Raw genomic sequence first — 27,466 nt, 5'->3', positions numbered from 1 at the left:
CATTTCGTGGGTGTACAAGAGAAATCTTATGAAACCAGAGATATCAAACGCAATAGTTGTATCGCAGTCCAGTCTTGAATGGAGTATTTTTGGAAATAAAGCTATTTTTCTGTGGCTGTTAATCATACGGACTTTGAGGGTTTTCTTTGCACTCCCACGATTATTAAAACCTTTCATCCGGGGAGATTTCTGTTTGAGACAGTTACGCTCATGTATGTTTGATGTACAATTCCGTAATAAACTGGAGATTTAAAACCAACAAGTACATAAATCCTTTTATTTTTCAAGCTTTTTCTCTTTTCTGAAAGAGAGTGGCTACATAAATGAAAAAAAAAAAGAAAATAAAAGAGATTTGGGAAAAATTCAACAGACTTTTATTTTGCAGAAGTAATTGTTCCACAAGTTTGTACTAGTTACTTTTTACAGTAGAATGTTTTAAATGTCACGTCTATTTACATCATTACATTTTCCACGCTCATACTATTTTTCACTTACGCTAACTTAAGCCAATGACAATTATAATATTTAATAATTTACATAGCACATTCATGATTCAGTAAGAGTTATAAAAATTTCCATCCATCCAGGAACTCGGAGAAAATCCCTCCATGCCTAAAACTCCGTAACAGAATTACTATTTCCATTCAGTATTCCAGTTGATTCGCTGAAAAGGAAAACAGAATTGCAAGTTAAAGTTGAATGGCAAATAAAACCAAATTTCCTAAACGTATGTATCATAATTTGTTTAAGAAATAATGAAGTTAATTCTTTGTTTAAGGTAAAGAACGGATTTAGAAAAGGAACAGCCGGTAGAGCACGCAGTACAAGATTCATTTATTTTCACGGAAAACTCCAGGGAAATCCGCTTACCATCCGGTAACGTTTTCTGCGGTGTCGCAAGTTTCTATTAGATCGTTAAAAGCTCGTCCTTCGCCGCAATCTTGCAATCGTGGTCGACCATTTACGCAGATATAGTAACGCCTGCAGTCCGCATTGTTCCTGAAGAATCGGATCTCATACTTGCGCTCAGGCGTCGACAGATCTTCTGGACACCTGAAACCCAAGAAGGCTGCGGTGCCCAATGGCGAACGATTAATGAATTACTCAAAGGAATTACTACCCCTGAGAATATTCTTTCTATATAAATATTACCAAGAATATTCTTATACTAATTCCGTTCCGTTCGACCTCGATACAATTTTCATGGAAATTTTTATAGGGGCTTTGACACACTGAAAGGAAGCAAAGGCAAGGAAAGTGAAATCCGCTTACCTTCAGCGTCGCACTCGGAAACCTGGTCCGGCCAGTCGCAACGATAGGACTCGGAATTGAAGGCCAACCCGACGGGGCAATCGAAGAGGTAGCCCCTTCCTTCGACACAATTCATAAATTGGCCGCAATTCTCACGATCGCCAACCTTGAAGTAGCCATATTGATGGGGACAGTCGTCGGTCGGCTGTGGAGGCTCTGAAGACAGAAAGCTCTCCAAAATTACGACAACTGCACGTGAAAACAGAATGGAGTTCGACGCATATTGTTTAAGAAACTGGTGTAGGACACTAACGTCGATTAGGTCTTCCATCGCAGTTCACATCTATAGGGTATCCACAAGGGTAATTGAATCTTGCTTCAGGATTGAATAACAGTCCCTCGGGACACAGTTTCTCCTCGGGAACACCATCTATACACTCGATATAAGCGTCGCACTGATTCGGGACAGGGAAACGGCCATTTCTCTCTGGACAACTGCCTGAATTTTGCTTCGTGTACCCGTAATCACCCTGATTATTGCGTACAATGTCTCGATTTTGTGCTAAGTGAAAGAAGGAACATTAATTTCAACTATAAGCTACATTCAATCGTTTTCTAATATTAATTAAATGGTTTCAAGGAAGAACGAGGAATCGATTTGGAAACATTCTGTCTGGGAAACCTAATAAGGAGCATAGTAATACTCTTCAGAAGCCTCTTACGAAAGTGAAGTCACCATGAGAACACCGATTTTTAAATCTGCCACTATCCTGGCATCTGTTTCAATGTTTCACGGCAAAGTTTCTCCTCGCTCGACGCGTTTACGAAATCGTCTGATTTATTTTGCCTCCTGTCACTGCATCATAGACGAGCGCTTACGCGTCTTCTTACCCCACTGTCTCAGAAGTGATTTATACTGTCGCTTAAAGATAAGTATCGACTTGGAATGCATATTGTCGTGCACGAGAAAATTTTATTTCGAAACGTTAAAAAGAGATGCTAATCGTCGATGTACAGGCAACGACTGATGAATGGTTTTCGCGGGCCTTCGAATTGGGCAAACCCGGCCCGTTGCATAATGCAACACCTTGAAGACGAAACCGGTCCCTGTGTTCGTTCATTCACGCTCACCATCGAAACGCTTCGAACGGAGAAAGTTCAACGATGCGATTCGACCTCCGCGCTGCTCTTTCTCTCTGTCTGTCACATGCATTAGAGGAACTCTACGAGCTCGATGGATTATTCTAACCAAAATCGTGACAGAGACGTCTCTCTCTCTCTTTCTCTCTCTCTCACTTGGCGGAAGCTGAAACTTCCCTCGGGCGTTGAGATCGTCTTCAGTTATGTAAATCTGTTGCAAAATAGAGAGTTTACTTATGCCACGCTATGGACACTCTTAAGTTACTTAATGAAACACGGAAAGATCGTTTCACAAAAAGATGAAACTCCTATCATCGAATGGAATTTCTAGCATCACTTGTCTTCAACGCTATCTAAATAGTTTCAGTTCATCCGGAAGCTGGCGGTAATGCTAAATTACCGAAGATAATAGCATTGTTTATGCTCAGAGGAGCAGCCGGCGGATGGTTTTAACGAGAGGCAGCGATTTTAATCATCAAGTGAGAATGATAATTATTCTGAGAGAACGGACGCGTAAAACGTGACACGGTGGCGCAACAACACCGTCGAAGAGCTGAATGATGCCGCACAACGCGACAACCGATGAATTTTAACCGGTAAGATTATTTTCGTCGATTGGGTAATTTTACATCTCTATTGTGAGATGTTTTGCCACGAAATTTGCATGAACGAACAAGCTGAAATACTTGAAATGTTTTTCCTCGATTCTCTTCCTCCAAGGCGACGGGCTCAGCAATTAAACAAACGTATGAGACACGTTTTCATCTGTTCAGAGGCCACGAGATGAAGCAATTGTTCTTCTGAAGAGTAACGAAGCGCATTACCTATTACTGCCTTATATTAAGGGAAAAGTAGGTATTGTTATTATGGGTAAAATACTAGAAAAACGACTGAATCAATGTAGAACAATCAGCACAGGAACACACATCTCCTGAGTAACCGTAATCGAAGGCAAGAAATGTCACTGGCGCGTTGTTAATGAGGGACGTTTCACTTTCTCGAATATACGATCGTCTTGTACTCACAGCTCGCGAGGCAGACGATGCCGCAGGCTATCAGCAAATGAAAGATCGAAGTCGAAGTCATCTCGGGAGGTCCTGCTGTCCCGGTCCCGTGGTCAAAACTACCTGCCTCTTGTCGCACACGAGCTTTTATCATCTTCGCTGAGCCACCACGCGTCGCTGTTCCCATCAGTTTCGTTGCGCTCGCTGTTTCATTCTAGAACTCCTTCCACCCATCTTCCACTGTCTCGATTGATCGAAATTTTTAAGATCAGCGTATTACGCAAGATTAGATTAGGCAAAATTCAGAGGTGAGCATTAGAGAGACGATCTTCTTAATTCTGTTACTGTTGGACTTGTCTTTGGTTAAAGATGTTCTCCATCTTCTAGGATCATTCTAGAAACGCGATTAGTGATGAATTACTGATCCTCCTAACGATTTTATCAGTGGCAGCAGTCATCTTCTCTTATCGTTACCCTAAATTTCAATTCTTCTCGATTCAATAGCGATTCAGAAGCGTTTTGTAATTAATATCAGTACAATACTGTTACTGACACCGCGATTAATCCTGTTGATGTTAACAAACACGGTAATGAAGATGTTCTTTAACATTCTAACATTTATAATATACTTCCCTTCAATCTGCTGGCATTGTTCCCTCGGTGTGGCGGCTTTAATGCCAGCTGAAACTTATTTTCTGTTAACGCCCAGATGTCAAGCGGCGCTTAACTGTCGATTCTATATGTCTTTTTTTGTAATATCCCGGAGGAAAGGTCCGTGGACGAGCGACACGCAGAAAGAAACGTAGAAAATGTCAAGGATTCGCTCGATGGACGCCTGAGGCCCCTTTAATCACGGAACTTCGGGATATTGTATACCGTTGCGCAAATTCTTTATCTCTTTCCGATTTCTTTTCTACATATTGCTCATTCCTTTTGTATTTTCATGTAGAAATTCCCATCGTAGCATCGTTTCCACCGGTGTCGTGAACGATATTGACACGAAGTATTGAACGTTTCTCTGGGGAAATTGCTTCTGCCATTTCCTCGATCTGTACGTCCATCGCTGTATTCTATCGAAAGAAAATATCAAATATTTACTTTTCCATCGACGACTTTCTGCGTGTCTGTAAAGCGAGCGTAGAGAATAAATTAGATCGTTTCACAATTAGCCATGAATTAAAAAGATTTCACTGAACATTGATTGGAAACGAGAGTATTATAGTTCGAAACGATCTTTTGTCTCGCCGCAGTCAATGGGTTCGATAACGCAAAATCGATTTCGTTTTAACACGCGTTCACCAGCACGGCTAACAATTATCTTTACGAATGAAATCGAATTGAAAAATGAACGTGACGTATGGAAGCGGCAAAACATTTCGGTTCGCATCTCGTAATGACGCGTTCAATCTACATTATTCGTGTATCATTTTGTTCACCATCCTTTCGATCATCGTTGATAATACGTTTACGTCAGAGCAATAATTCATTCAACGTAATCGACAGGCAACGATAATGTAATATCGAAACGATAGCCTGATTAAATAACAATCACATAAATGCAAATGACGATCCAATATTTCCTGTCGTTCATTAATTGAATCATTCATTACGCGTTCACCAATTACGAAATTTTGCTAAATGCAACTGATAGTGATTGATATGCACGCCCGCTATAAATCTTCATGCTACGAATTTCATTGTGGAAGAATTTTTTGATGTAAAAACCTACAGGGAGTTAGTAGATTACTGTATATTGGAAGGGTGTAAGGCAATTGTATTTTAAATCATTGAAACAGCACGAGGGATGCTTACTTTCTGAATAATCACTTTTATTTTTGATCCTTATCAATATTAAACAACGTAGTTACGTAAGGGTATATATATTACATGGAAAATTCTGTCCTCCTGGTGCGCATATATCTTCCCAAGATACCACGATTTTCCCCGAGAGAAGAACAAAAGAAAAACGAAATTATTTTATAATTACACCGACTCACACATTCTCCGTTCTCTTCTCCTCTTTCACGCCTACCCCCTCACTTCTCTGTGTCTCTCGTCCTCGTGTTTTCTGTTGCGCCAATTTCGTTTCCACCACGCACTTAGAACACTTCATTTGTTTCGTAATTCTTCGAAATCTGCAAGGTGTGATAAGAGTTCGGTCGACGAAGAAAATAGAAATAGCGGAAAGATTCTCCGTTGAAAATAAATAGGACATACTTCTCAAAATTGTAATCAGTGGGCATAGCATAGATTTAATATCATACATTTGCATTTGTTCGTTCGACATTCTCCAATTGTCTTCGTTTTAAGGTTTTCCTGCATTTCTTCGCAAAAAATCGCGATAATATGTAAAAGAAACAACGTAAGAGGCTTTTACAATGACATTACACGTTCCTCGCGTTCAATTTATGGTTCCATCAACTACACCACACTTACTGAAAGTCGGTGCATGGACGACGTATCCTCTGTATCTCTAAAGCTCGTGTTATGCTCCACCATTCTTCCTTTACTGGTCAGATTTCCCTTCTAATACCATTGTCCAGCGATCATGGTTACTCATTTCATGCATTTAATATATACTTATATGTAGAACAATTTGAAGAAAATGTCTGTAGCCTCGAATATGAGTGTATCCATACGTTCTTTACCCCTGCAGTCCATACACCTCCTTTCAGTTGATGCGTTACATGCCTTTCCTTCTCAAATCATTCAGAATATCGCAGGACTTTGAGGTCGCGTGACACCTCGACTTGTAAGACATACTAAATGACCATCCAATTCTGTTACAGACTCGATACTCAGAAGTCGGACAAGAGAGTTCCCATCGAGATCTTCTCAATTTCGAGCGGTGTTTGATTCATTCCCAATTTCTACGGTGAACAAAGAAAGGAGAAGTTGAAGAGACGAACACCAAGTTCGATCGAGTAGTACGGATTCGATTTTCGACGAAGAAGAAAGGATCTTGATGGGAAGCCAATGTAATCTGGAAGAAGAAACCAATCAATGTACGGAGGAAAATGGTTTCTTCCTCGTAGTGGCGTCACACCGCTGCACACAGCAAACGACGAAAAGAAGCAAATGTTTATTTAATCGACGCACACGGTTCCTCTCACTCGTGAAACGCGCTGGAAGATAATCCTCGCCGTAAATTGCGCCTCTGAACACGCGACTACGCTTTCTAGCCTCGATGCACCTGGTTTTCGGTGTTCCGGAGCAAGTTACCGCGATTTCGAAGTACGCTTGTTCTGGCATGACACTGAACGAGTCTTGATAACTTAATTGTATCTCGTCAATTCTAAAAGAAGCGGAAAAAAGGTTTCAATGATATGTTTTTGATATGTTCTCGATATGTATTTCTTGTATTGGCAGCAGTTGTGAATCAACGCAAGGAATGGACTAAATTTTCTATAATATCGAATCTAATAGCTTTTACACTTCTCTTTCGGGTTCGTTTGGAAATTATTAGTCTCTTCGTTCTAAGGACTCGTTTTACATTTGTTCGAGTTATTTGGGAGGATGCACAAGACTCATTCAGCGATCACACGTCGCAATAGGCCATTTCCTCCTATCTAAGAATTTGAAAGACTAACTAAAATAGCAAGGAGCAAAGTGCCGTGTCAGGATTCCGCTTTTGTCGCCACTTCTTCAATTTCGAAACAAAGGTGCTCTTTCAGATTCTTCGTCCTCCCTAAAGAAAAGCTCCAAGTCACGAAATTTCTAAGTCTCGCTCGAGATTTCAGGGTTTTTGTGAGTAGATGCGCAGACATTGTTCTTAAACAAAATAGAATTACGTTAGATTACGTTAATAGAATTACGAGGGAATACGTCGTTTATCGATCAGCAGTGATTAAGCGGATATCCCGAGCAACGATCACCGCTCGATTTCAATCGAAGCGTACAGGGGATGAAGAAGACATATTTCTCTATCTATTTCGCTATTTTACATTGAAAATTCACACCTCCTTCAATCGACCCTCCCCTTCGATTATTCCTCCATCGACGTGGATGTATCGTTGTCTGAAATAAAATCTTCTAGGATATTCCTAACGCTTTATCAACAGAATCGATATTACAATTGAAGTCGTGGTTCAAAAATACTGTTTGCTATTCTTCTTCATCTCCAATAGACTTCTAATGGCGACGTTATAAGAGCCGGAACTCAGAACAGAAAAAATTCTAAGACAGCAGCCTCGATCGCTGATCAATTGATCCTTAATCGGGCCTATAGATCGGTCGTCGCGCATAGAAAGTATATCTCGTCATATATATATGATACATATATATATATATAATATATAATATAATATATATATATTAGAAAATTTGTTAACAGACGCATTAATACTTAAAGATAAATATTTAGATCAATCTCTCCCATTCTCCCGCAGCATTCTCTCCCACTCTCTCGCTCTCTTCTTCGGTCATTCTCTCTACCAAAGTCTCTCGACTTTTTTTTTGCCTTCCCTGCTAAAGGTGCAAACTCTGATATGTGAAAAGATCACCGATCAATGTATAGATCCGAGAATAGAATAAATGGAGAGACGTGAATTTCCCAGGCTGCCCTCTGTGACCATCGCTGGTTCCATTTCTCATAATACTCGTTTCATTTTTCAGCTTTTCCATGTCCCTCTCTAATTTTAGTATTTTCCAACTTTCTCGTTACAAATTTCCACAATTTTTCAATCATCTCAGTCGCTCAGTCTCACTCCTTCTTAGTGTTTTCATTTTTACTCCTTTTCTCTAGCAATTCACTTCAGTTTCCGCTTAAGTCTCGCTTTCTTTATTTTTAAAACTAAAGTAATGGATACGATTATCAAGTGGACGTTCGAGGTGTGTCAAAAACATGTTTCTTTTCCTCCGTAAATCTTAAAAATAAATAGAAATTAGATCGTTAATATTATATTCGTTGGTAACAATTGAAATTCTATTCTAAAACATAAAATCTTTAATAAATAATAACAATCACGTATTCAACAATCGTTGTAGGAACTTGTTACTAAAACTGGACGTTCGCCATTGAAAAGATATTTGTTTTTCCATAGTAGAACACCATGCAGAGTATTGAATCTTGCTTTCTGAACAGAGGGCCAACAATGTTTAATCGAAAACGACCAATAGAAATGCGAGATTTTGTCACAATTTTAGTTAAATATACAAGATATATTTAAGATTCCACTTTTGGAATAGTAATGATATAATTCTAAGCTGAATTTCAAGAGTGGGAAAGACTAGATTTAGACAAGACCCAATTTCTTCAGCACTCGTCCCTTCTTCTTCATTCTTCTCAACATTTTCTTCCTTTAATTGCTCTTTCTCTCTCGCGTACTACAACTCAGGAACAAATTTTCTCTATCATCTTGTCTCCCTTTAACTGATCCCGTACTGCTTCTTTCTTTCGTACTCTCTCATTCTTCTTTCTCTCTGTCTCTCTCTTTCTCTCTTCCTTTCGATTAGCGATACGATTAAACTTATCTCTTAGCAATTAAAATGCTCTGTTGGAAAACACAAGTTTCACCTTACACCTAGAAATGGTAATGGTCTCTTTCCTAGCTTCACTTTCTCAGATCTCTTCCTCCTGTTCTTCCCTTCGCGATTCCGCCTCTGAAAGCTCTGCTTCTCATACTTTCGCACTCTCAGACTCTCCCGCTCTCTCGCGCGCTTTTATACAACTAGGATAATAAATATTGCCGCGAAAATTATTTGCTACATTCGTCCCAAACAGTAGTCAACAAGTTCGCCCATCGGAGTCTCGCGGATCCGCCAACCTCTGCCTATTATTTTCTCTCCATTTTCTTGTTCCTCCGTTGAGGATCTCTCGTTCGGTATGATTAATAAGGTGAATCTCTTTCTAGTTCGACGATCGATCAGGATGGATTGGAAATTGACGTTCTTTTAGTGTAGACGAAGTGAAATCAATAAGGGAAGCTCAAAATTTTAAAGCAGCGCCCCCTCCCCCCGCCCGATCGTTGACCGTTCATCGATGCACCTTTTTGAGGTAAGAACCAAAGTATCCGGAGACCTTCTCGATAACCAAGTAATCCATTTCTTTTACTAGTTCTTCACAGAAGAAATAAGAAACAACTAAATCAGCGTACTCTATTTTAGGAGAACGTACATCAGCGACGAAACAAAACGTGTCCAAACGGAATACTGGCAACGAATAATCAATCTTTAGTCTCGTACAACTAAAAATAACAAACGAGCAGCCTTCTAAGAGCCATCTCCGCGACTGCCACTATTCCATCCAAAGGCCATTGTCCACCGCGAGCTCCGAAAGGGTCGTTTTTTTCATTTTTTTTTTTCTGTCTTTTTTTTTTACGCCGGTAAACGTTCGACGCCAGTCAGGCTCGCATAATAATTTATCTTGATATCCTCAAATATATATATTTATATCGGAAGCCGCTCAGTCGTCCCAGGTGGGAAAGCTTTCCTGGTCGATGAACAGCGTCGTTTGGCCTGCTCCGGTCGCTGGCCTCTGGCTAGGTGTTCCGCCAAAGTTCGTGCTGCCAAACACTGGCTGCCCAAACGCGTCCAATTGCTGGCCCTCGTAGATGCTGCGATCGGTCGTCGCGAACGGCGATGGATGCGTCTGTTGTTGCTGCTGCTTCTGCGTGTCCGTTACTGTCAGCTCGATATTGCCAGCTGACACGTTCTCTTCCAGATTTTCCGTCACGTTCCCCTCCTCCAGACTGCTGTGCTTAATGCCGTAGTAGAAGTACATAATGAAACCTGAGGTCAGAAATGTACAGGTCAATCATAGGTTCGGTTAGTTCTGCGATAAGACATTGGTCGGTCAATCGGTTGTAGGTATACCGAGAATCATCCAGACGGTGAATCTGACGAGCGTCAGGATGCTCAGCTTAAAGATGAGGTATATGTTCACAGTGACAGCAATCGCAGGGACGAATGGCAGTCCCGGAGTCATGAACATTACGCTATTCCTAATAGAGGATTCAATTTTAGATTAGACATTAGACATTTAGGAAATGGCAATCTCCATCAGTCGTTACAATTTACCTGTTCTGCGGCTTTCTGCTGATAGCAAGTAATACTCCGATTATGGCGAACAAAAAGAGGAACAACATTATCGTGGTGAACGTTCCCATGTCGTCTGAAATGAACAACGACGGTGCCGCGATATTAGTGATGGTTGGAAGGATCAAAGAAAGGTGAAAGGTAAAGTAATCTTGTTTCTTCGTAACTTACCCATGCCGCAGACTATAATCAAATCGAAAATGATGATCAGCAAATAGAGCACCCCGACTAATTTCATGACATAACGGCCCGACGCTTCAGTCGCTGGGCCTCTATCTACCCAAGGAAAAATGGCGGGACAAAGATACTGTGCTGCCTGAGGTACAAACGCAGAATACTTTCCATAAATATACTGGAGAAACATCCTGCAGTTCTGATTATAAATTACTCGTGGATTGCGTACCTGCAGCCGACGTTGAAGATAATTTAAAGGTGGCCCAATTATTGGCGTATTTCCCGGATATTGATGTGTACTACCACAGGTGGATGCAGCTGCAGCTGCGTGGACGCTTCCGTAGAATTTATTTTCGGTTCTATCGCTGACTAGATACTGATCGTCTTTGCCCAGTCCAACTTCATCTTCCTCTGCGCCATAGGTGTCGTCTGAGTCTGGCGAAGAACTGTTGCACCTTCTGACTCGTCTCACCTGAAGAATTTAGAAAAAAAGGAATTGGTCTCCTGTTTGCTCAGCAGTTGTTTCACTCAGCAGATTTCTAAGGTTCGTCTTTTAGTCGATCCATTATTTAGACTACATTGGCGGATGTTTTACCATGATACGTTGGCCACTATTTGCAGCAGCTAGTTCCGACTGCGCTGCCTGGACAGAGTTCAAAGCAGTGGTTAGCTGATCTGGTCTTAGCTCCTTTCCATAAGTGATTTGACCGTTTCCCTGATTCTCCTTGGTTGGCGATCTACACGGTGTTCTTAAACTTGGTGGTAGTAACTCCACTAAGTTTGTAGAATGAGGTTGATAGCGTAGGATCAGTACGCAAGTGGACACCAGGGTGTAGGCAAGGAGAGTTCCTAGAAATACAGAGGAAGGGGAGATGTTAAGATATTTCTGACACAGAGGAGGAAAGATTTATCTTCTAATGGGCCTACCGATGGACATCATTTCAACCAAGACTTCTAACTGGATTAAGAGGGCAGCTAAGGCTGCACATACACCGGAAGTCAGTGTTGCTATGGCTGGAGTACCTGTCGCTGGCCATACTTGGCTCAACATTCTAAATAATCACGTATCAAATGTAAGATAAGGATAATGTTGGACATTAGATTTTGAAGTGTTTCTATAACTATAGTTAAAGTAAGACTACCTAAATATAAGGCCATCCTGGGCCATGGCATAGACTATCCTGGGCATAGGGAACATACTGCCAAACATAGAGACCGTCAATCCAGCCAGTGCACCAACTGCCACAATATACTTGCACTTGTAAGCACCGACTTGACCAAACATTTCCACTAGTGCTGAATCTTGATCCACTTCATTGTACGGGACTGAAAGAGAAAGAAAAATCGACGTCATCAGCGTGGGAACTCCCCGCTAATTCTATTTAATTTCTAAACCGTCTTTTATAGGGACTTTTTAAAGAGTCTATCCACAGTACTGTGCTCGTGAGAAAAATACATGGGTTGGTTATTTAAAGGCGTCAGTTATATTGATAATCCGTTATTTAGAAGCATAACGAACCGTGTCTATGACGAGGGTAAGTGAAGGATCGCGATGACGTGGAAAGGGTGGTCAGGGATGCGTGAACGTAGGTCAAGGATGGCCAAGGGCCTTTCAGTGGACAAACGACAGAGTTGAAGCGAATAATCAGTGGAAATGCCACCAATTCTCTATTAATAATTAGACTAGCATCATTAAATACCAGCCATTCACAAGTACCAGCAGATTATTGCTTTCAACGTCACGATATTTTCAAAAGTATTTATATCATCGGAACATTTAGAATCTTCTTCTTTCTCTTTGCTAATGCTTTCTGTTCTCCTCCGTTTGTAATTGTAGGCTGCGTAGAGACCAGGAACGATAAGAAATGCAAGCTGCTCACCAATCAACGTCAGCATCATGCTGCTGGTAACGTAAGCTGTGAGTATTATGATCAACGAGGAGACTATCGCGAGGGGGATGCTCCTCTTCGGATTCGTCGCCTCTTCGCCAGTGGTTGCAATTATGTCGAAGCCGATGAACGCGTAAAAACACGTCGCTGCACCGGTGAACACCTGTAACAGACGAGATTCACGAATTATGAGAATCGTGTAGAGGATGAATTTATATTCAACGCATTCCTCGATTGGAAAATTAGCATCTCTGAAGAATTTCATCTTCCTCGAACTGAGAAGATAGCCGTGAGGCATAGTTAGAGAGATCCACCTATAAAATGTGAACACCCTGGGAAATTCAGTTGTGCGAGAAGGATATTAAAGGAGGGTGAAAAAAATATCTGGGTCTCCTGGGATTCCAGTACGGGATGAACGCAGTAACAGATGAGCCTGTACTCCTCTCTAGTATCGAAATAACTTATTCAACTTAAAGCTTATTTTACAATAAATTTATACACGTGATTCGTAGGTCAACGTTTACAGTTTCTAATAACTAATCTGAAAAAGGAATGAAAATCCGTGGAATTGTGCGACGAAAATGGAAAATCAGATTCCTGCTTATTATAGACGTTCTTTGAAGCTCCGTGAAGCACTCTGGCCGTCTTCCATCGTGGCCATTTCATTTTTTAAAGTCCCTTAACGTAGTTATGAATTTCTGATGCCTCCAGCTTCAATGAGACCTGGCAAAGTAGAAGCTTAATGCAATTCCAATTAGTAACAAAACTTGAGAACCGCCACAGTTTTCATTTCGAGGAGAGAGTAATAAACTATAATAAACATTAAAATGAGCCATTAACAAGAAAACCAACAAGAAGGAAATATTATAGATGATACCAAAGATTTCAGCGATACTGGAAACACGTTTTACGGAAACTTCTGTTGCGCTTGTCGACTCTGATTGTTGAAAACAAATGAAGAGAAAAATTGCATGACTATTTAATGTGTCCAACGAGTGCTCCTCTTAAAAGAAGTATTTTTTAAATGTTCGCAACCTTTGCATGACCCACTAGTATTTTGCCAGTATCGTTCACAAACGCCTCTGAATCCTTCGCTTCCACCTACGCACAATCCTACAATGAAGCCCAACAAGCAGAGAATGGATTCGCTCGTTAAAAGAACTACGGTGAATTGTTTCTTATTGAAGCGAACAGATTAAAACGACCAAGCCACTTGTGCGACAAAAATTCTTTGTGTACACTGAATTGAAAAATTGATCGATCAGAACGGGGAACAAAGCGATAACGATCAGGTTTGACGCGTTGCAAAGAAAATATCATCTCCAGAGTCTCAATTTTTCTTCTATTATTTGTCAACTTCTTTCAACAACTACTACGAATGCTTCTGGGTTTGATCGAAGCGATTGGAGCTTAATAATTCCGTATAAGGAGAGCTTTCACGTCGTTAAAGAATTGGAGTTTGTTGGAATTATTATTTGGGATTAATGGGCGCACTTGGGATGGTCGTTGACCTATAATGCAGCCTTGTTTTATTTTCGCCAATCCACTTGAAGGTAAGATGCCATTTGAAGTAAGAAATATCGGGAGATGGAAATACTACAACATAATTAATCGATATAATTGTAGCTAACAGCGAGTAACCATGCGTAGAGGTGATTTACGAGTTGGAAAGCAGGGGCTGAAAGCGGTTTCACGCATACATTAATATTTATGCAAAGGTTAGCGTAAGCAGACCACTGTCGCTGAACTATGACCTCTCGTGTAATTTGGACGATGGGGGTGGAAAACTCGGTACGTGAGAGGATGAGGTCACTAAAGATTCAAGAGTCACCGCTGGAAGCCCACGCGTTTCCTTCTAAGGTCAGGTAAAGCATTCACGTTAACCCTTTAATTCCTGGTGAATGAAACAGGGGTTCGCGAGTGGTCCAGCTCTCTTTTACGAAGGAAATTAATATTTTGAGGAGAAGAATGGGTGAAATAAAAATTACTTTTAGACCCAAAAGCTATGTGTGATAAAAATAGAATAAAATAAGTGTATCCTACTCATTTCTAAAACCGTACAACCTAATCTACACTCATTAAATATTATATATAATTGTGTCGTAGTTTTAAATTAGTGAAAGCTGACATTTTTTTTTCTTTTTTAGGAAAAAGGAGAGGAAACTCATTTCTGAGAATGTAGTGGTGGAAATAGAAGGTGGTTTTTCCGTGACATGACCAGGCTTGCTACCGAGAAAAAGGTAACCTGCGGAGGAAATATAAAAATGAAAAATTCACGTTTCATCGTGAAATATTCATCGCGGATCGCCGATAAACACGCGACGGGGTTACAGTCAGAGGTGGAAGGGAAAGTCTCGCGTGCATAAATTACAGTATAATCACTTTTTATTTAGAAACAGAGCACCATGAACACATTGGATTGAGAATAACCGTAAGAAATTTTTTATTTTAGAACGAAGGTGGCAATTTTTTACTTTAAAGCAATGATAGTCATAGAAAAGAGAACTGCAGAGTGAGAGAAGTAATATCATGGCTGTCGTTCATTTTGTCCTGTGTTCAACCTTTCCCAAGACAGTATGAATATTTCCAATATTTACCCGTTTCATCCCTCCGTTGAAGAAACGTCAGCAACCGTTTGCTATGAGGAAACTCCACTGCGAGGAATATTTAATATTCCGAGCGTCGTTCCTTCGTTTGCTACCTATCTACCTCTGTTTCCTGGGCAAACACCTTTTCCCGTTGCCACCCTTTATGTAAAAACGCTACTCCAACTGATTCGACGAGGCATTTTGCAATGTAATCCCAGCATAAAAGCCGTATAATGATTACTTTTTTCAAACATTGCTGGAAACGATAGAACGCAATATCGATTGGGATACAAAAACCAATTCTTGGGTAATACAAAGGGTGAAACGAAGAAGCAAATATTTGTTTTCAATCCAAAATAATTAAAAACTAATTGCTACTTTGATCGAGCTATACATAATCGATGGAGAGTCGTTGAGTCTAAAGTCTCAGGGGGAAGAAGTAGAAACGCTCGCGATATTTTGTGCTTTTAATTCTCGAATAAAATACGAAGGAATTATCTGCAATAAAATTCAGATTATACGGTCGAAATCCGATTGAAACCCCGATAATTCGCCCCTACTCGAATCCGATTCCACATCTCCCGGGGAACGTGGATTCCTGCGGACCGTGAATTCGGATTCCGTTTCACCGCTGTCCACCTGATGCACAGTGCGGTTCCGCCATTGAAACCCGTTCGACGCAACAAGTTTGCCATTGTTCCGGGAACTGTGAGCAAAAAGCCGAGGGAGCTGGACTGGTTGCAAGCTGGCTTTCTTTCAAACACGCCATACTTCCCTTTTTCTCCACCCCGTTCAGGGTTTCTTATTGTTTTTTGCGCGAAACGTCTGAGTAATTCAGCTACTTTTCGTTTTAGGTCGCGCATTTCGATTACATTTGGAGAATGGTGAACTGCGCTCTGGATATTGCGAATTTAACAATATTACTGATCAGATGACTGCGCGAGAAGCTCGAGATGAACGGTTCTTGCGTGGCGCAGGCAGCAGTAACGCAGATGTGAAAGGTGCGTTGTATATTAATGAAAAACTAAGGATTAGACGTAGATGTGTGCATTGTATCTACTTACACCACTCCAGCCGTGAGGAAGGAAGCCTCCGTGCTCGCTCCAATTGTCGCTGTCCACGTAGAACATCCCCGCCGTCATGACGAATACCCAGACTGCGAGATTGATGGCATTTAGCACGTTATTGAACACCAGAGATTTCTTCACGCCCGCGGCCATCAACAGCATCATCAGTATGGTAATGACGAACGCGAGGAAATCAGGTGGTCGACCTTGAACACGCCAACATCAGGTTCACTAATAGTATTTCGACCTGCTTCAAATTGGTAAGCAAATTCGTCGATTATTTTTCTCAAATTATATTTCTACACATTGGTAACACTCTGTTGGTAATATATAAATAATTATCGTAGATACGCAGATCGCTGTAGAATTGAAATCGAGGCATAGAAATGCAAGCAATCAAAAGGCGCCACGTTAATTAACGAAACCCAATTTTCACCGCCGAATAACGAGACCGGGGATACCGAATTTATCGGCCCGCTTCCGGTTCGCTTCATCCTTGCAGCCAGTTTCAATACCTTCGGACCGCAATGTGTGCACTATTCTCTTCTTTCGATCTTCCAGAAAAAAAATTCTTCATTTAGGATAAAAAGAAATAAATTCAGCAATATTTTCAACGATTTAGCGAATCGTTAAAAATAAAATGAGAGGCGTGAAAGGAACACAAGTTCCTCGGGGAGAAAGTTACGAGTCGTAGCATCGATGGAAACGCGTCGGAGGGACCTCAATTTCCGGCGTGGCGGCGTTAATACCGAATTATTTCCTTTACGTGTTCCCCTTTTGCTAGAGTGCCTGCAGGAAATCAATTCCTGCACTTCAACCGTTCAATTTTTCCCTCCCACCTGCGACTGACCGTCTTCTCCATCAGCTGTTTTATTTATTCCACCCTGTCCGCCCTCGGTCGTTGTCGGTTTTGCATCCACTCGTCGGATACCGATTTTATTACGTTCCATTTCGTGTTCGTTCCATCGAGGCGTTCCTCTCGACTCGCTTTATCCTTCCTCTTTTTTCTTCCCAAAGCAATTGAATTGTTGTAACGAACAACAAGGCCCAGCATTCATTTCAGTTGAACAAAATGAGGAAACAATTATGCTCTTCCTCTTAAAAGCTATTTTGTGGAAAAAAGACAGGAGCAAGATATTTTTATTCATTCTTTAAGTTGCAGATCCCGCTGAAGCTGAGCAGAAAGTTGTGAAACAAATTGAGACTGCAAATTAACGTAAAAAATAAGAAATCAAAAGTGTCGAAGTGTACGGAAGGACATCGATCACCAGAGTGACCTATCAGATGATAATGGCGTCGGTGGTAGGGCTTTGGAACTTCATCCTGCGGAACTGTTTGATCGAACAATGGCGCATTGGTCTCGCCTGATGGCGAACAAAGAAGACAATTCGCCTTGGGAATCCCCTGGATTTCAACAGAATTGATCATCAGCATGATGTATTGTTTCTAAGGAACCCGGGGAATTGATATTACAAAAGTTTTTGGCACCGCTGAACTTGGATTAAATCTGGACTTAAATTAAGTCCGCATTGGGACGGAGATTAGGAACACTGTCTGAAACTAGTCAAAAATTAACGCGAAAAGAGGAGAAAGCAAAACGGAAAGCGAAACGAGTTGGTCCAGAGTAGGAAAATTCCGGCTGATCACCTGGAACAACTGTAACCAGCACACGAGCTCATGCTAGACCTCTATCAACCGTATCCACTTTCTTCTTAAGGCACGTCCTCATGAATATTAATGGGAAACGGCGTGCACGCGTTGAATACACGAATCACGGAGCACCCTGTGTATCGTACGCTACGAAACGAGGTAAACGAGGGGAGAAAGCCGTGAAGGGACGGCCGTGAAGGGGGGGAAGGGATTCTGGGTGGATAACAAAAGGGGGTGCGAGAGGGGCGCTTGCGCGGATCAAGTCTAGCACCTGTGGACTTCATCGATCCGAAATGAAGCCGAGCACCTCGATGCTCTTTAACCTGCCCACCTGAACCCCGTTTCGACTATTCTCATTCCTCCATCCTGCTGTTTCTTCTTCATCATCCATCGCTAATACGGACCCTTTTCATCCTAATCTGTGCTCACACGATTATACCTTCAGGTAGTCGCGCGGCTGCTTCTCCAACGCGATTACCTTTTCTTCAAGCGGCCAGAGAAAGTACAACATCTCTCTGACCCGAATTTATAGCGAGCACCCGGCAGGGAGTCGAGGTTCTGATAGGAAACGAGAAGAGACGTGAAATAAGTTGCTTCTTCCCCTTTTGTTTCCCAGCCAATCCCTCGAGCACGTCTTATCTGCAGTTGCAAAAGAAGCGAAGGATGCGTGGGGCATCCGAATAATGGCGGACGTACGCTTCGCTGGGAAATATGGTGGGAGATAAAAGAAGCCTGGCTGAATCGTTACCAGCCCCTGCTATGACAGAATGGCAAAGGTAAAAACGTTAGAGGAACGCTTGAGGAGTTCCTTCGGTAAGGACCCATTCAGCCAGAAAAATGTACAAAAGATGTCGTTTGTTCGCGTTTTTGCACAATCTTCCTCTGTTATTGTTAAATTGATGGTTGCTGGAAGGACCTAACAGTAGTCTTCTATTGGGACAGCTTGATTAAATGTGTAATCCGTCTTAGATACAGGAGTTCTGCAAAGTATCTATACGTCTTCCGCAAGGAAAGAGGACCCCGATGATTAAAACTCGCCAGGACGTGCTCTATCAGTAAATCGCACGTTGTCGTGGCTCGTTAAGGTTTCTTGTGTCGAAACGATGTAGGACGGAACATAAAGAAGAACTTTCTTGTTTGCCAGACGAAATTTCATTGGCCTGATGTGCTCGAGGGTTTGGACTTAACGACTGGGTTGCTGAAGAAGCATTTGTTCGTCAGACAAGAAGATATTCATAATAAATAGCTTTGTTCGTCGTTAAGAACAAACAGGAAAAGCGAAATAATTCGAAAACGAAGGGATCAAACTGTAACGTTTTGGACTCAGCGAAAGACAAAGGGAAAAAGGTAAAATTCCATGCTCGTTTCACAAAGGGAGACGAATGGTGGCCAGTTTTTGCGGCAAAGGGAAGACACGAATCAGGTGAGAAAAAAAGCAGCTGACCCATCCTGTTGCGTGGTCGTCCCAACAGGAGAGGAAAGTCTAGGGGAGTGCTCGGTTCGCCGCTAAATTAATTTCATAAAATCGAATCAGCCCATTTCACCCACGGATTTGTCCTTTTCACAGCGATAAACGCGTTGAAAATATGATTACCAGATTCCTCTGTTACCAGAAAAACCCTGTGAACCGAGAATTACTCTTTATTTGAACAATGCGATATCTTTTCAATGATTTGCTCTTCTATATATAACACCAATTACTTGTTGTGCTTTGCGTTTAATCTTGATCTATTAGTCTAGATGTACTCCAGCCTGATATGAAAACGTGCGGATAGAAGAAGCACGTATTCACTCGGACAGAGAGGAGTATCACAAATCGAGAACGTGATCGATTTCTTGCAAGGAGAATAATCCGACACTCGACCAGACACCTGAGTAGAATGAACTTAACACGCAATCGATACGCCGTGAATAGCACGTTCTACTTTTCTACCCAGCAGTAGAATTATCCTGTGTACAACCAGACACCCCAAATCCAAGCTAACTAACTTCAAAGAGACTGGACATCCGTTTTCCTGCCTTGTCTCAGTTGTTAAACCATCACACGCAACAAATCCAGTGCGTAGAAACCATAACGATCCGATATGGCATAATAATCTGACACTATTATTTCAATTACTATTGCAAATTTGGAGTGGAACTTTTGCCAGAAGTATCTTGTCGTATAAAATATATTTTGTGAATTTGGTGTTCACAGTTTCTCCATCTATCAGCGGTTAAGAACCTATGCGTTAAGTAGAGTATATCAATGGTTTCCCGGAATAGTGAAACAAACAGGTATATCATCGGACAAAGTGGCACGGAAACCTCTTTCCAGAGCTCCCACGCGTAAGACATTCTTCTCCAGCTTTCTGTCTGTCTGTCTAACGACTGTGACGAGCGCAAGGAAGGAAATGGACTTTTAAATGAACCCTCTTTGAGTCAGTATGCCTGTGAAGGATGCAAATTTTCTCGCGACATGCTTTACGTGTGCTTCAGCTCTCTTTGTATGAATGGTAAATGAGGAAAAAGTTCGTTGGGACTGTGGCAAAAGATAATGAGATCGTTTGCTATCTCTTCTCCAATTCTTATAATTTTAGGTAAATTTCGTAGCGCCCTAGTTCCAGTTACAGCGTAAATTGTTTAAACTTGGTATATTGGGGAGCTTCCTGAGGTAACAATGTTTTGTCTGCAATTATTTCTTCGATTCAATTATTGAACACGTTTCCCTGTTTCAGAATAGCATTGGTAAACGATGATTAAACGCGTGAGTGTGATAATGGCTCACCAAAAATGGTTCCCACGCTGTTGGCTATCGCCCCGGAAACGGCGCCGTCCGCGAGGGCGTCCAGACAGGCGCTAAGGGCGCAGGCACACGCGCTCGTACCTATAAGGTACTCCAGTATCATGTTCCATCCAATAATGAATGCTATTAATTCGCCTACGGTCACGTAACTGTACATGTAGGCGCTGCCAGTCGTGTGAGGCACTCGTACTCCAAATTCGGCGTAACATGCTCCTACAACACCAACATTAAGCACCGTGTTGAGATTCTGGTACAGAGGGAGCTTGAAAACTTATCTGTGAAATTGAAGAGAGAACTTTTTGATTGATAAAGAGGAAAGTCTGCGCGTGCAGTTGAAGACTAAATCAGCAGCATCAGTCTAACGACGACGATTAACCGCGTGATCTGATAAATTATCAACCATCCCCGTGTTTCATCCGTTATCGACATTTTAATCCGCTCGTTGATTCGTCCCGACAATCGGCCACGTTCCGGTGTAACAACTGATTAAAGCTTCACGCGTTAGAGATCGTTAATTCGCGTGGAATACGACTCGCGGATGCCTTTAATTAATTAATCTGTTCGCGTTAATTTTTCCATTAATTCGTGTTTCTTGCCCGCATCGGCAGTGACACGCGCCGCGAGCGAATAAATATCGCGTTACCATTTTATCGTCGATAAACCGGAAGCGTCGAAGGCGACAATCGCACATAAGCTAATTGAACTGTGTTTTCATGCGTGCATTAACTTGCTTATTTACACGTAGTAATTGAAAAATACTCCTCCGAGAAATATAAATACTGCGTAAACACTTTGTACATTTGCATTTAATGTCACTGGAAAGACAAAAGAGATAAATTCATCAGAGCGAATAGCGCGCACAGCTAGGCAACAAAGGAAACTCCAATAGTACGATCTTTCCTAATCTTCGAAACCTTTCGGTTCTCTGATTTTTTCAATCTGACAAGCTTTATTCCCCTTTGTTCTAGATAAAGCATAAATAGACCAAACGAAAGGAGATTGTGTTCCAGCAGAGAAACCGATGTAAAGAACACGTTTCATTCGCTTTTATACTGAAGAACCGAGATTGGATAGTATGGTGCAACCATGTAGGTGTCCACGGATGGTGCCGAGTTTCACACAACTCGGGACACGGAAACATGGCGGACGAGTGGCCCGTAAATCTAATCTGACGTTATTTTCCACTCGCCTTGAGCCGTGCCGGGTGTCCTCCTGCATTTGTGTCAACAGAGAGAGAGATGTACGAGAGGAACATGTGCCATGGTGGTCATGGTCCATATGCATGATCGGTTGGCTCATGTGAGAAATTGTAATAATGCTTTTCACAAACGATGAAAGATCTGATACACGAAATTTCGTGCTACAAAATGTAATTATACTTATTTACGAAACGTGTACTCTTCTCTCGTTTCTCTGTGCATTAACACTTGTCAGAGATCATTTTTTGTTACTTTTCAGACGAGAAGATTGTGTCTGTACGATCAGAACAGTGAGCACAACAAGACTATACAAGTTTCAGGTTCAATAAAGCCTGTCTGGTTAACATACCTCTTAAATGGAATAGAAGAAAGATGGTTAGACGTGAGAAACTGAAGCTACATTACTTGAAGCGTACAAATTCGAGGAAAGGAGATATCTATACCTGGTCAGACTTTGAGAAGAAAATTGAGTATACTATAATAGTAGTATAATAATAGTAGTATACTAAACTGAGTATTTTATTAGTTTTTATACGTCTGAATAGTACAGTTTATTGCTTTTGGCATAATTGTTAAGTAAAATGGAATGACACGTTGGATACAAGGGAACTATATTATTGAATGGTTGCAGAACGTTTTGAGAAAATTGACTTACCAGAAAAAATGGAAGCAATGGCCGCGATTATGAACGAGAAGACGACGCCTGGCCCGGCGACGCTGCGCGCCACCATCCCCGCGACTAGGTACATCCCTGTCCCAACGCAGGAGCCAACCCCCAAGGACGTCAGGTCCAGAGTCGTCAGGCACTTCTGTGGAACAGAAACGGGGACACGCTCAGTGAAAGTTTTAGTTCCAATTCACCGAACGATTTGCATTCTGTACAACTGCATTCTAGAAATTTCGAAAATTATTCAAATCCATTACAGACGAGTCCAGTTTCCGTCGAAACCTCCCATGTTTTTCTGAAAAGAACCTTATTTTAATCCAAAAACGAGAAATCAGACTGTTCAGAACCGCTGAACGAATTATTGGAAGTCGCAGCGGTGCAAATGGAACGCAGTGGAGCTAGCAATGGTAAAAATGAATCTCGTTGGCTCATCTGTAGCCCAGTTTTCAACAAAGCGCCTCTGCTGTGCTTGTTCCGCGTAACGTTTTCGCGAACCGTCCATTCTTCCACTGGATTTGTACCAAAGTTCTAGGAAACAATAGGCGATCGTCCGTTGGTGCGTTTCGAAGCAAACTATTTCAATAAAAAGACTGCCAACGCTGACGATCCGAAATTTTGCGTTCAGGGAAAGAGCATAAACGTACAGCTGAGGAGGTACAACGTTTTACGACGCGAAGTTAATTAATTTTTCTATCGTCACGATGATTGATAACGTGACTCGAATGTGGCAATCTGTACAGGCGTAGGAGTCGAACGAAGGGGTTGAAAAATCCTGTTAAAAATAGCCAGGATCGATAGGCGAAGGTGGATACCATGCACACACGTGGCGCTTCTTTTTCTCAAGGATCCAGAATCTTAATGTCAACCGCCACGTCGATGGAAGAAAGATCGGCGGCTGCTGTGGGTGGTTGTTTAAATTTGCCTCTACCTCTATTTCAGTTCGCCTATTATTGAAACGATACGCTTTCCCACGCAAATCAATGACCACCGACGGCGTAAAATAAAACCCTGAATCGCCACAGGTTCGTATTGAATTAGAAATGTGACATTTCTTACGTTCAACTATCTTCGTCTACAGAAATGAAAAATTGATTCTCCGTATTTTGAAGGCCCACATTTTTAGGGGGATCAAACGAGAACGGGGACTGAAAGAGGCTTGCCTGTAATTTCTGCTTGGAATCGGTCGGATGCAGTGGCTCGGGTCCAGCTTTCCCCTGATCACCCTGAAGGCTCTCCACATTTTTCGTTCGTATAAACTTCCCGAACAGCTCCAAACCCTTCTCTCGGTCCATCAGTTCGAGCTTCATTTTTCCTGGAACAAAAGACGACGGGATATAAGCATCGAAGTATAGATCCGTCCCCTCTAAAGCGAACAATAACTTTCTTCGCTAGAATTATCTGTTTTATCTTGCAGGTTTCAAGACGTTCGCCGAGTAACTTCGATAACCCGATGATAGGGGCAAAAATCGAGAACGTTTCGAGTGGGAATTCGATAAGAAGCTTCCCATACAGGATCGATGGTGTCTCGTGCGGTTTTTCTAAAGGCTAGAAAGTCGCACCAGCGAATTATCGATTTATTATCCAGCGACGTCTGGTGTCGTCTGCGCAGCGTTCACCCTTTGTCCTTCCGCGTGATATCCTCGCGAAGAAAGAACCGTGCGAAAGAAGAGAACTACGATCCTGTGACCTCATCACTCTTAGTCACTCCCTCCGAGCTATTTTTCGAAGAGAAATTGGGAACCGCCGACCAGATGGTCCGTTCTGATGACCCAGCCTTAATTTCGAACAGCTTTCTTTGGCCGGTGACAAATGCAGTTTTACAGTATTTATTTAAACTGTTAAAAATGTTTATGAGAGAGTTGTAGATCGAAGGTTTCAAGAGATAATGCCCTGTTTAAAAAAGGTGGCATTTGTGAAAGGCTTAGCTGCAGTTGGAGGGGAAAAAGAATGAACGGTTTAAAGGAAAGAAGGATTATGCAAGGGTGCAAACAGCAAGGATAATCGCTTGCGAGGAAGGTGACGCTTTCTATGAGGAGTACTCCCGCATAAATTATTCAAAGCGCACTCTTAAAGTAGCGTCAATGCGTACAAAAATGCCACTACACTCTCCGCCGTTCTAATGGAATTCTTGAACGTTGTCTGATCATTCACAGGGCTATTCTACTGCGCCAAACATCCGTCCGCCTCCAACCAATCGAGATAGTTTGAAATTCCTAATTTTTTCTTACTTTCCAACGTCATCCCGTTCCATGCGTTCTAGGAAAACCACAGCAGAGCTGTTCCATTATTATTTATATCCCATGAACCATAGAATTTATAGAATAATTTCGAGCACGTCTATTCTTGACCGTCATTTTCTTCTATGGGGCACATTTCTATGGAAATGAAACACGTAACTCGGTTGTTGTTGAATGTTGAATGAAATAGCCGCAATATAAACATGTAAAATATGCAAAAGAGGGGTTGAAGGGAAGTTTCTTGGAACAGAGGTAGCATCAAGCGGTGGTTTCAGGGAATTCGTTCAAATGGTTCGGAGCTGCGTACGTACGCGTTTGTTATTATGGAGAGGCCACGTCCTGCATACTGACGAGCCATTTTGGCTAGAAAAATCACGTTCCACGCTTCCCTTTTGCAGGGGGGTGACCGAAAACTCGAGATTATTTCTTGCACGCTCGCATGCATGCTCGAACGTCTCCGGTAAAATTGCAAAACTTTCATCCACCGTTCGGTATCTCCCATTTAATTGGTATTTTTAGTTGAATTGCGTGCATTCTTATCTCGCCATGGAAACTAGCCAAAAATGAGGAAAAGTTGGTGCACACGAACCTTATGAAATGCTGGAGATTGGAAATTCTTTTATCAACATTAGGGATCCCTTGAATATTCATCAGTTAATGAAGTTATCAAAGTACGTAAATGTCGAGGTGAGAGTTATGATTTAAAACCATGTCACTTTTCGGGCTTTCAGCAGCTGAAGAGGCGGGCGAATCGGAAGAGCAGCAGCCTCGAAGAGCAAGGACGCGAGAATTCCACTCTCCTGCTGAACCTTGATAAAGGATTCGTGCACCAAAGAAATTTATGAAGCGCGATACATTTGTTTATTTATGGCTGACAGTGTGCATCCGCAACGGGCGATAAACGGGTCCGCCGGGTAGTAAACTGCTTTCTGCATGAAGAAGCATGAAGCAACCTAACTTGAACGTGACCAAGAGCTTGCCAAGAGAAAATTTCTCCTCGCCCGAAAAGAAGTGTAAATAGTTCATGAAGGACCAGGTGAAATTTCCCGTTGCAACAAACTCGACGAGAGAAATTATTCTATGATAGTAGCGCACAAATTGATGCAATTTCATTCAAACAGGATCCAAGTTAAATATTTTGAAATCAAATCAACCTAGACTATTTGAAGTTCCCGAAGGGACACACCGCGTCAAAGGAGTCCACGAGGATATTGCAACATGAATTTGATCGATGAAAAAATTCCAAGTTTCCGCATTAATTCCTAACGAGGTTCCAAGCACTCGCATGGACAAGAACGGGTGCTCCCTGAAGGAAACCTTTCAGGAAACTTCTGAAAAATTGCTTCCTCGATTGTACTAACTTGTTCGTGCCTGTGTAATTCAGGAATAACCGGACTATTTAACGGAAACAAACTACACGATGATATGGTCCGTCAATTCCAGCTTCGCAGCGGAAAAGCTCGAACAGCAGCTCCCTCTAATGTTCGCTCTTTTACGAATTTAACGCCATGACGAAGGACAACGCAGTTACGTGGTGTAACGTTATCATAAAGGCGGAAAAACGAGAGTTTCTAAAAATGAAAAGTGAAGGAGGCGAAATACGCGGAGATACAATTAGACAGAGGGACAAGTGTCGACACCGTCTGTCCCTAGAATTACGCGTTCCAATTTCCACGGTAATTAAACCATGGTTCCAGACGTGCTTCGCATTGCGCTACGAAATTATCACGGGGAGGTGGAGAAATGCGTTAATGCTACTCCAACTTAGCACGTCGAAACTCGCGAATAACTCGTTGCGAGGGATTTACCACTTCAACGACTTTTTCTGCGCTTTTCCCGCTGTGAAAATGTCCGTAGGTGACACGGAGATATTTTTACCCTGCGGTTTGATGAAAATGGTCACCGGCTGGTGGAAAATGGTGCCTCGGCTGAGGTTGACAACGGGATTAAATAGGGCAGCGATAGGTGACGGCGGCAGTAGTATAGATTTGTTTTGATCGGACGGCAACAGTTCGCACAAACTGCAATACGAATTTTCCAACAGTGTAGTATTGAACTGCAAGAAATTTCTATAAGTTCACATTGTTACTGTAACAATTTGTAAACTTTAATTCCCGTTCTAAGTAGCATAACTTCTGATTTCTAGTAGTATGCATTTGTTTCAGTCAGACAGAAACGATAAATCAAGTTATTAGCCTCGTACTAGTCTAAAACTGAATAATTAATAGCAGTACGGAGAGAAACAGGCTAAAACGATGCTGCGAACGTGTCGCAGAATGTTTAAAAGGGACAACGTTCTATGTATAATATTGGAAAGTCAGTTAAGGAATCAATAGCAGCGGTTGAAGTACCAGAGGCATTACCACATACCAATTTCCACGAGAAATCGAGTCCTGACCCAGTGACACGAAGACCAGGCAACTGACATGGAAAAACTGCCCAGAGACAATTAACCTAGCGACGCTGAAGAATCTGAAGACGCCTTTCAGAGTGCCACTCGACTACCACCTGGCCAATCACAATCTCCGCTGCCTGCCGCAGTCGGGATAAAGGTTTTTCCTCTTCCGATATTTTCTCGCGGCACCCATAGCCCGGAACAATGCGAAGCTGTTGCTCCATTTCCATTTCTTCTCCTTCTTCGAATAATGCGTACCATTTTCTAAACACGTCCACTCTTTCAGCGAAGGATGCGAGATTTTAATTCTATAATTCTACATCTTTAATGAAGGGACTCGAGAAATCTTGAAAAATATCAGTTCTCAGATATGGCTTGTTTTTGG

At 41.9% G+C, this 27,466-nt stretch overlaps 2 protein-coding genes across 2 annotated transcripts in view; both read right to left on the bottom strand.

The window, feature by feature from the left end:
- Window positions 1-600: 600 nt before the first annotated feature.
- Window positions 601-3,584, bottom strand: LOC143427165 (protein obstructor-E). The gene is made up of 5 exons (XM_076901095.1): window positions 3,417-3,584; window positions 1,565-1,813; window positions 1,273-1,467; window positions 871-1,069; window positions 601-664 (listed from the first exon to the last, which is right to left on the bottom strand). Exons 1-5 carry the CDS (start codon window positions 3,580-3,582, stop codon window positions 613-615), a joined length of 861 nt encoding a protein of 286 aa, XP_076757210.1. The 5' UTR covers window positions 3,583-3,584; the 3' UTR covers window positions 601-612.
- A 4,525-nt stretch (window positions 3,585-8,109) lies between these two features.
- Window positions 8,110-27,466, bottom strand: part of LOC143427773 (solute carrier family 7 member 14) — a 29,304-nt gene continuing 9,947 nt past the window's right edge. The window contains exons 2-14 of the mRNA XM_076902236.1: window positions 23,610-23,761; window positions 22,438-22,591; window positions 20,566-20,796; window positions 16,146-16,354; window positions 12,485-12,656; window positions 11,747-11,930; window positions 11,532-11,656; window positions 11,200-11,453; window positions 10,834-11,076; window positions 10,602-10,746; window positions 10,413-10,506; window positions 10,209-10,336; window positions 8,110-10,124 (exon numbers count right to left, since the gene is read on the bottom strand). Of these exons, the coding sequence (XP_076758351.1) occupies window positions 9,799-10,124; window positions 10,209-10,336; window positions 10,413-10,506; window positions 10,602-10,746; window positions 10,834-11,076; window positions 11,200-11,453; window positions 11,532-11,656; window positions 11,747-11,930; window positions 12,485-12,656; window positions 16,146-16,354; window positions 20,566-20,796; window positions 22,438-22,591; window positions 23,610-23,756 (2,412 nt within the window). The 5' untranslated portion in view covers window positions 23,757-23,761 and the 3' untranslated portion in view covers window positions 8,110-9,798. The remainder of the gene's footprint in view (window positions 10,125-10,208; window positions 10,337-10,412; window positions 10,507-10,601; window positions 10,747-10,833; window positions 11,077-11,199; window positions 11,454-11,531; window positions 11,657-11,746; window positions 11,931-12,484; window positions 12,657-16,145; window positions 16,355-20,565; window positions 20,797-22,437; window positions 22,592-23,609; window positions 23,762-27,466) is intronic.

This window comes from Xylocopa sonorina, chromosome 9 (genome assembly GCF_050948175.1).
Source record: "Xylocopa sonorina isolate GNS202 chromosome 9, iyXylSono1_principal, whole genome shotgun sequence".
Classification (NCBI taxonomy): domain Eukaryota; kingdom Metazoa; phylum Arthropoda; class Insecta; order Hymenoptera; family Apidae; genus Xylocopa; species Xylocopa sonorina.
This window is presented reverse-complemented; position numbering and strand designations above follow the sequence as displayed.

Bases quoted from the DNA above. Each gene is read 5' to 3' on its own strand.
- LOC143427165 (XM_076901095.1), bottom strand. From the start codon at position 3,582: ATGGGAACAGCGACGCGTGGTGGCTCAGCGAAGATGATAAAAGCTCGT. The intron at 1,070-1,272 runs GTAAGCGGATTT...TGGGCACCGCAG, and splicing joins TTCCGAGTGCGACGCTGAAG to CCTTCTTGGGTTTCAGGTGT. The intron at 665-870 runs GTAAGCGGATTT...TTTCCTTTTCAG, and splicing joins GCAGAAAACGTTACCGGATG to CGAATCAACTGGAATACTGA.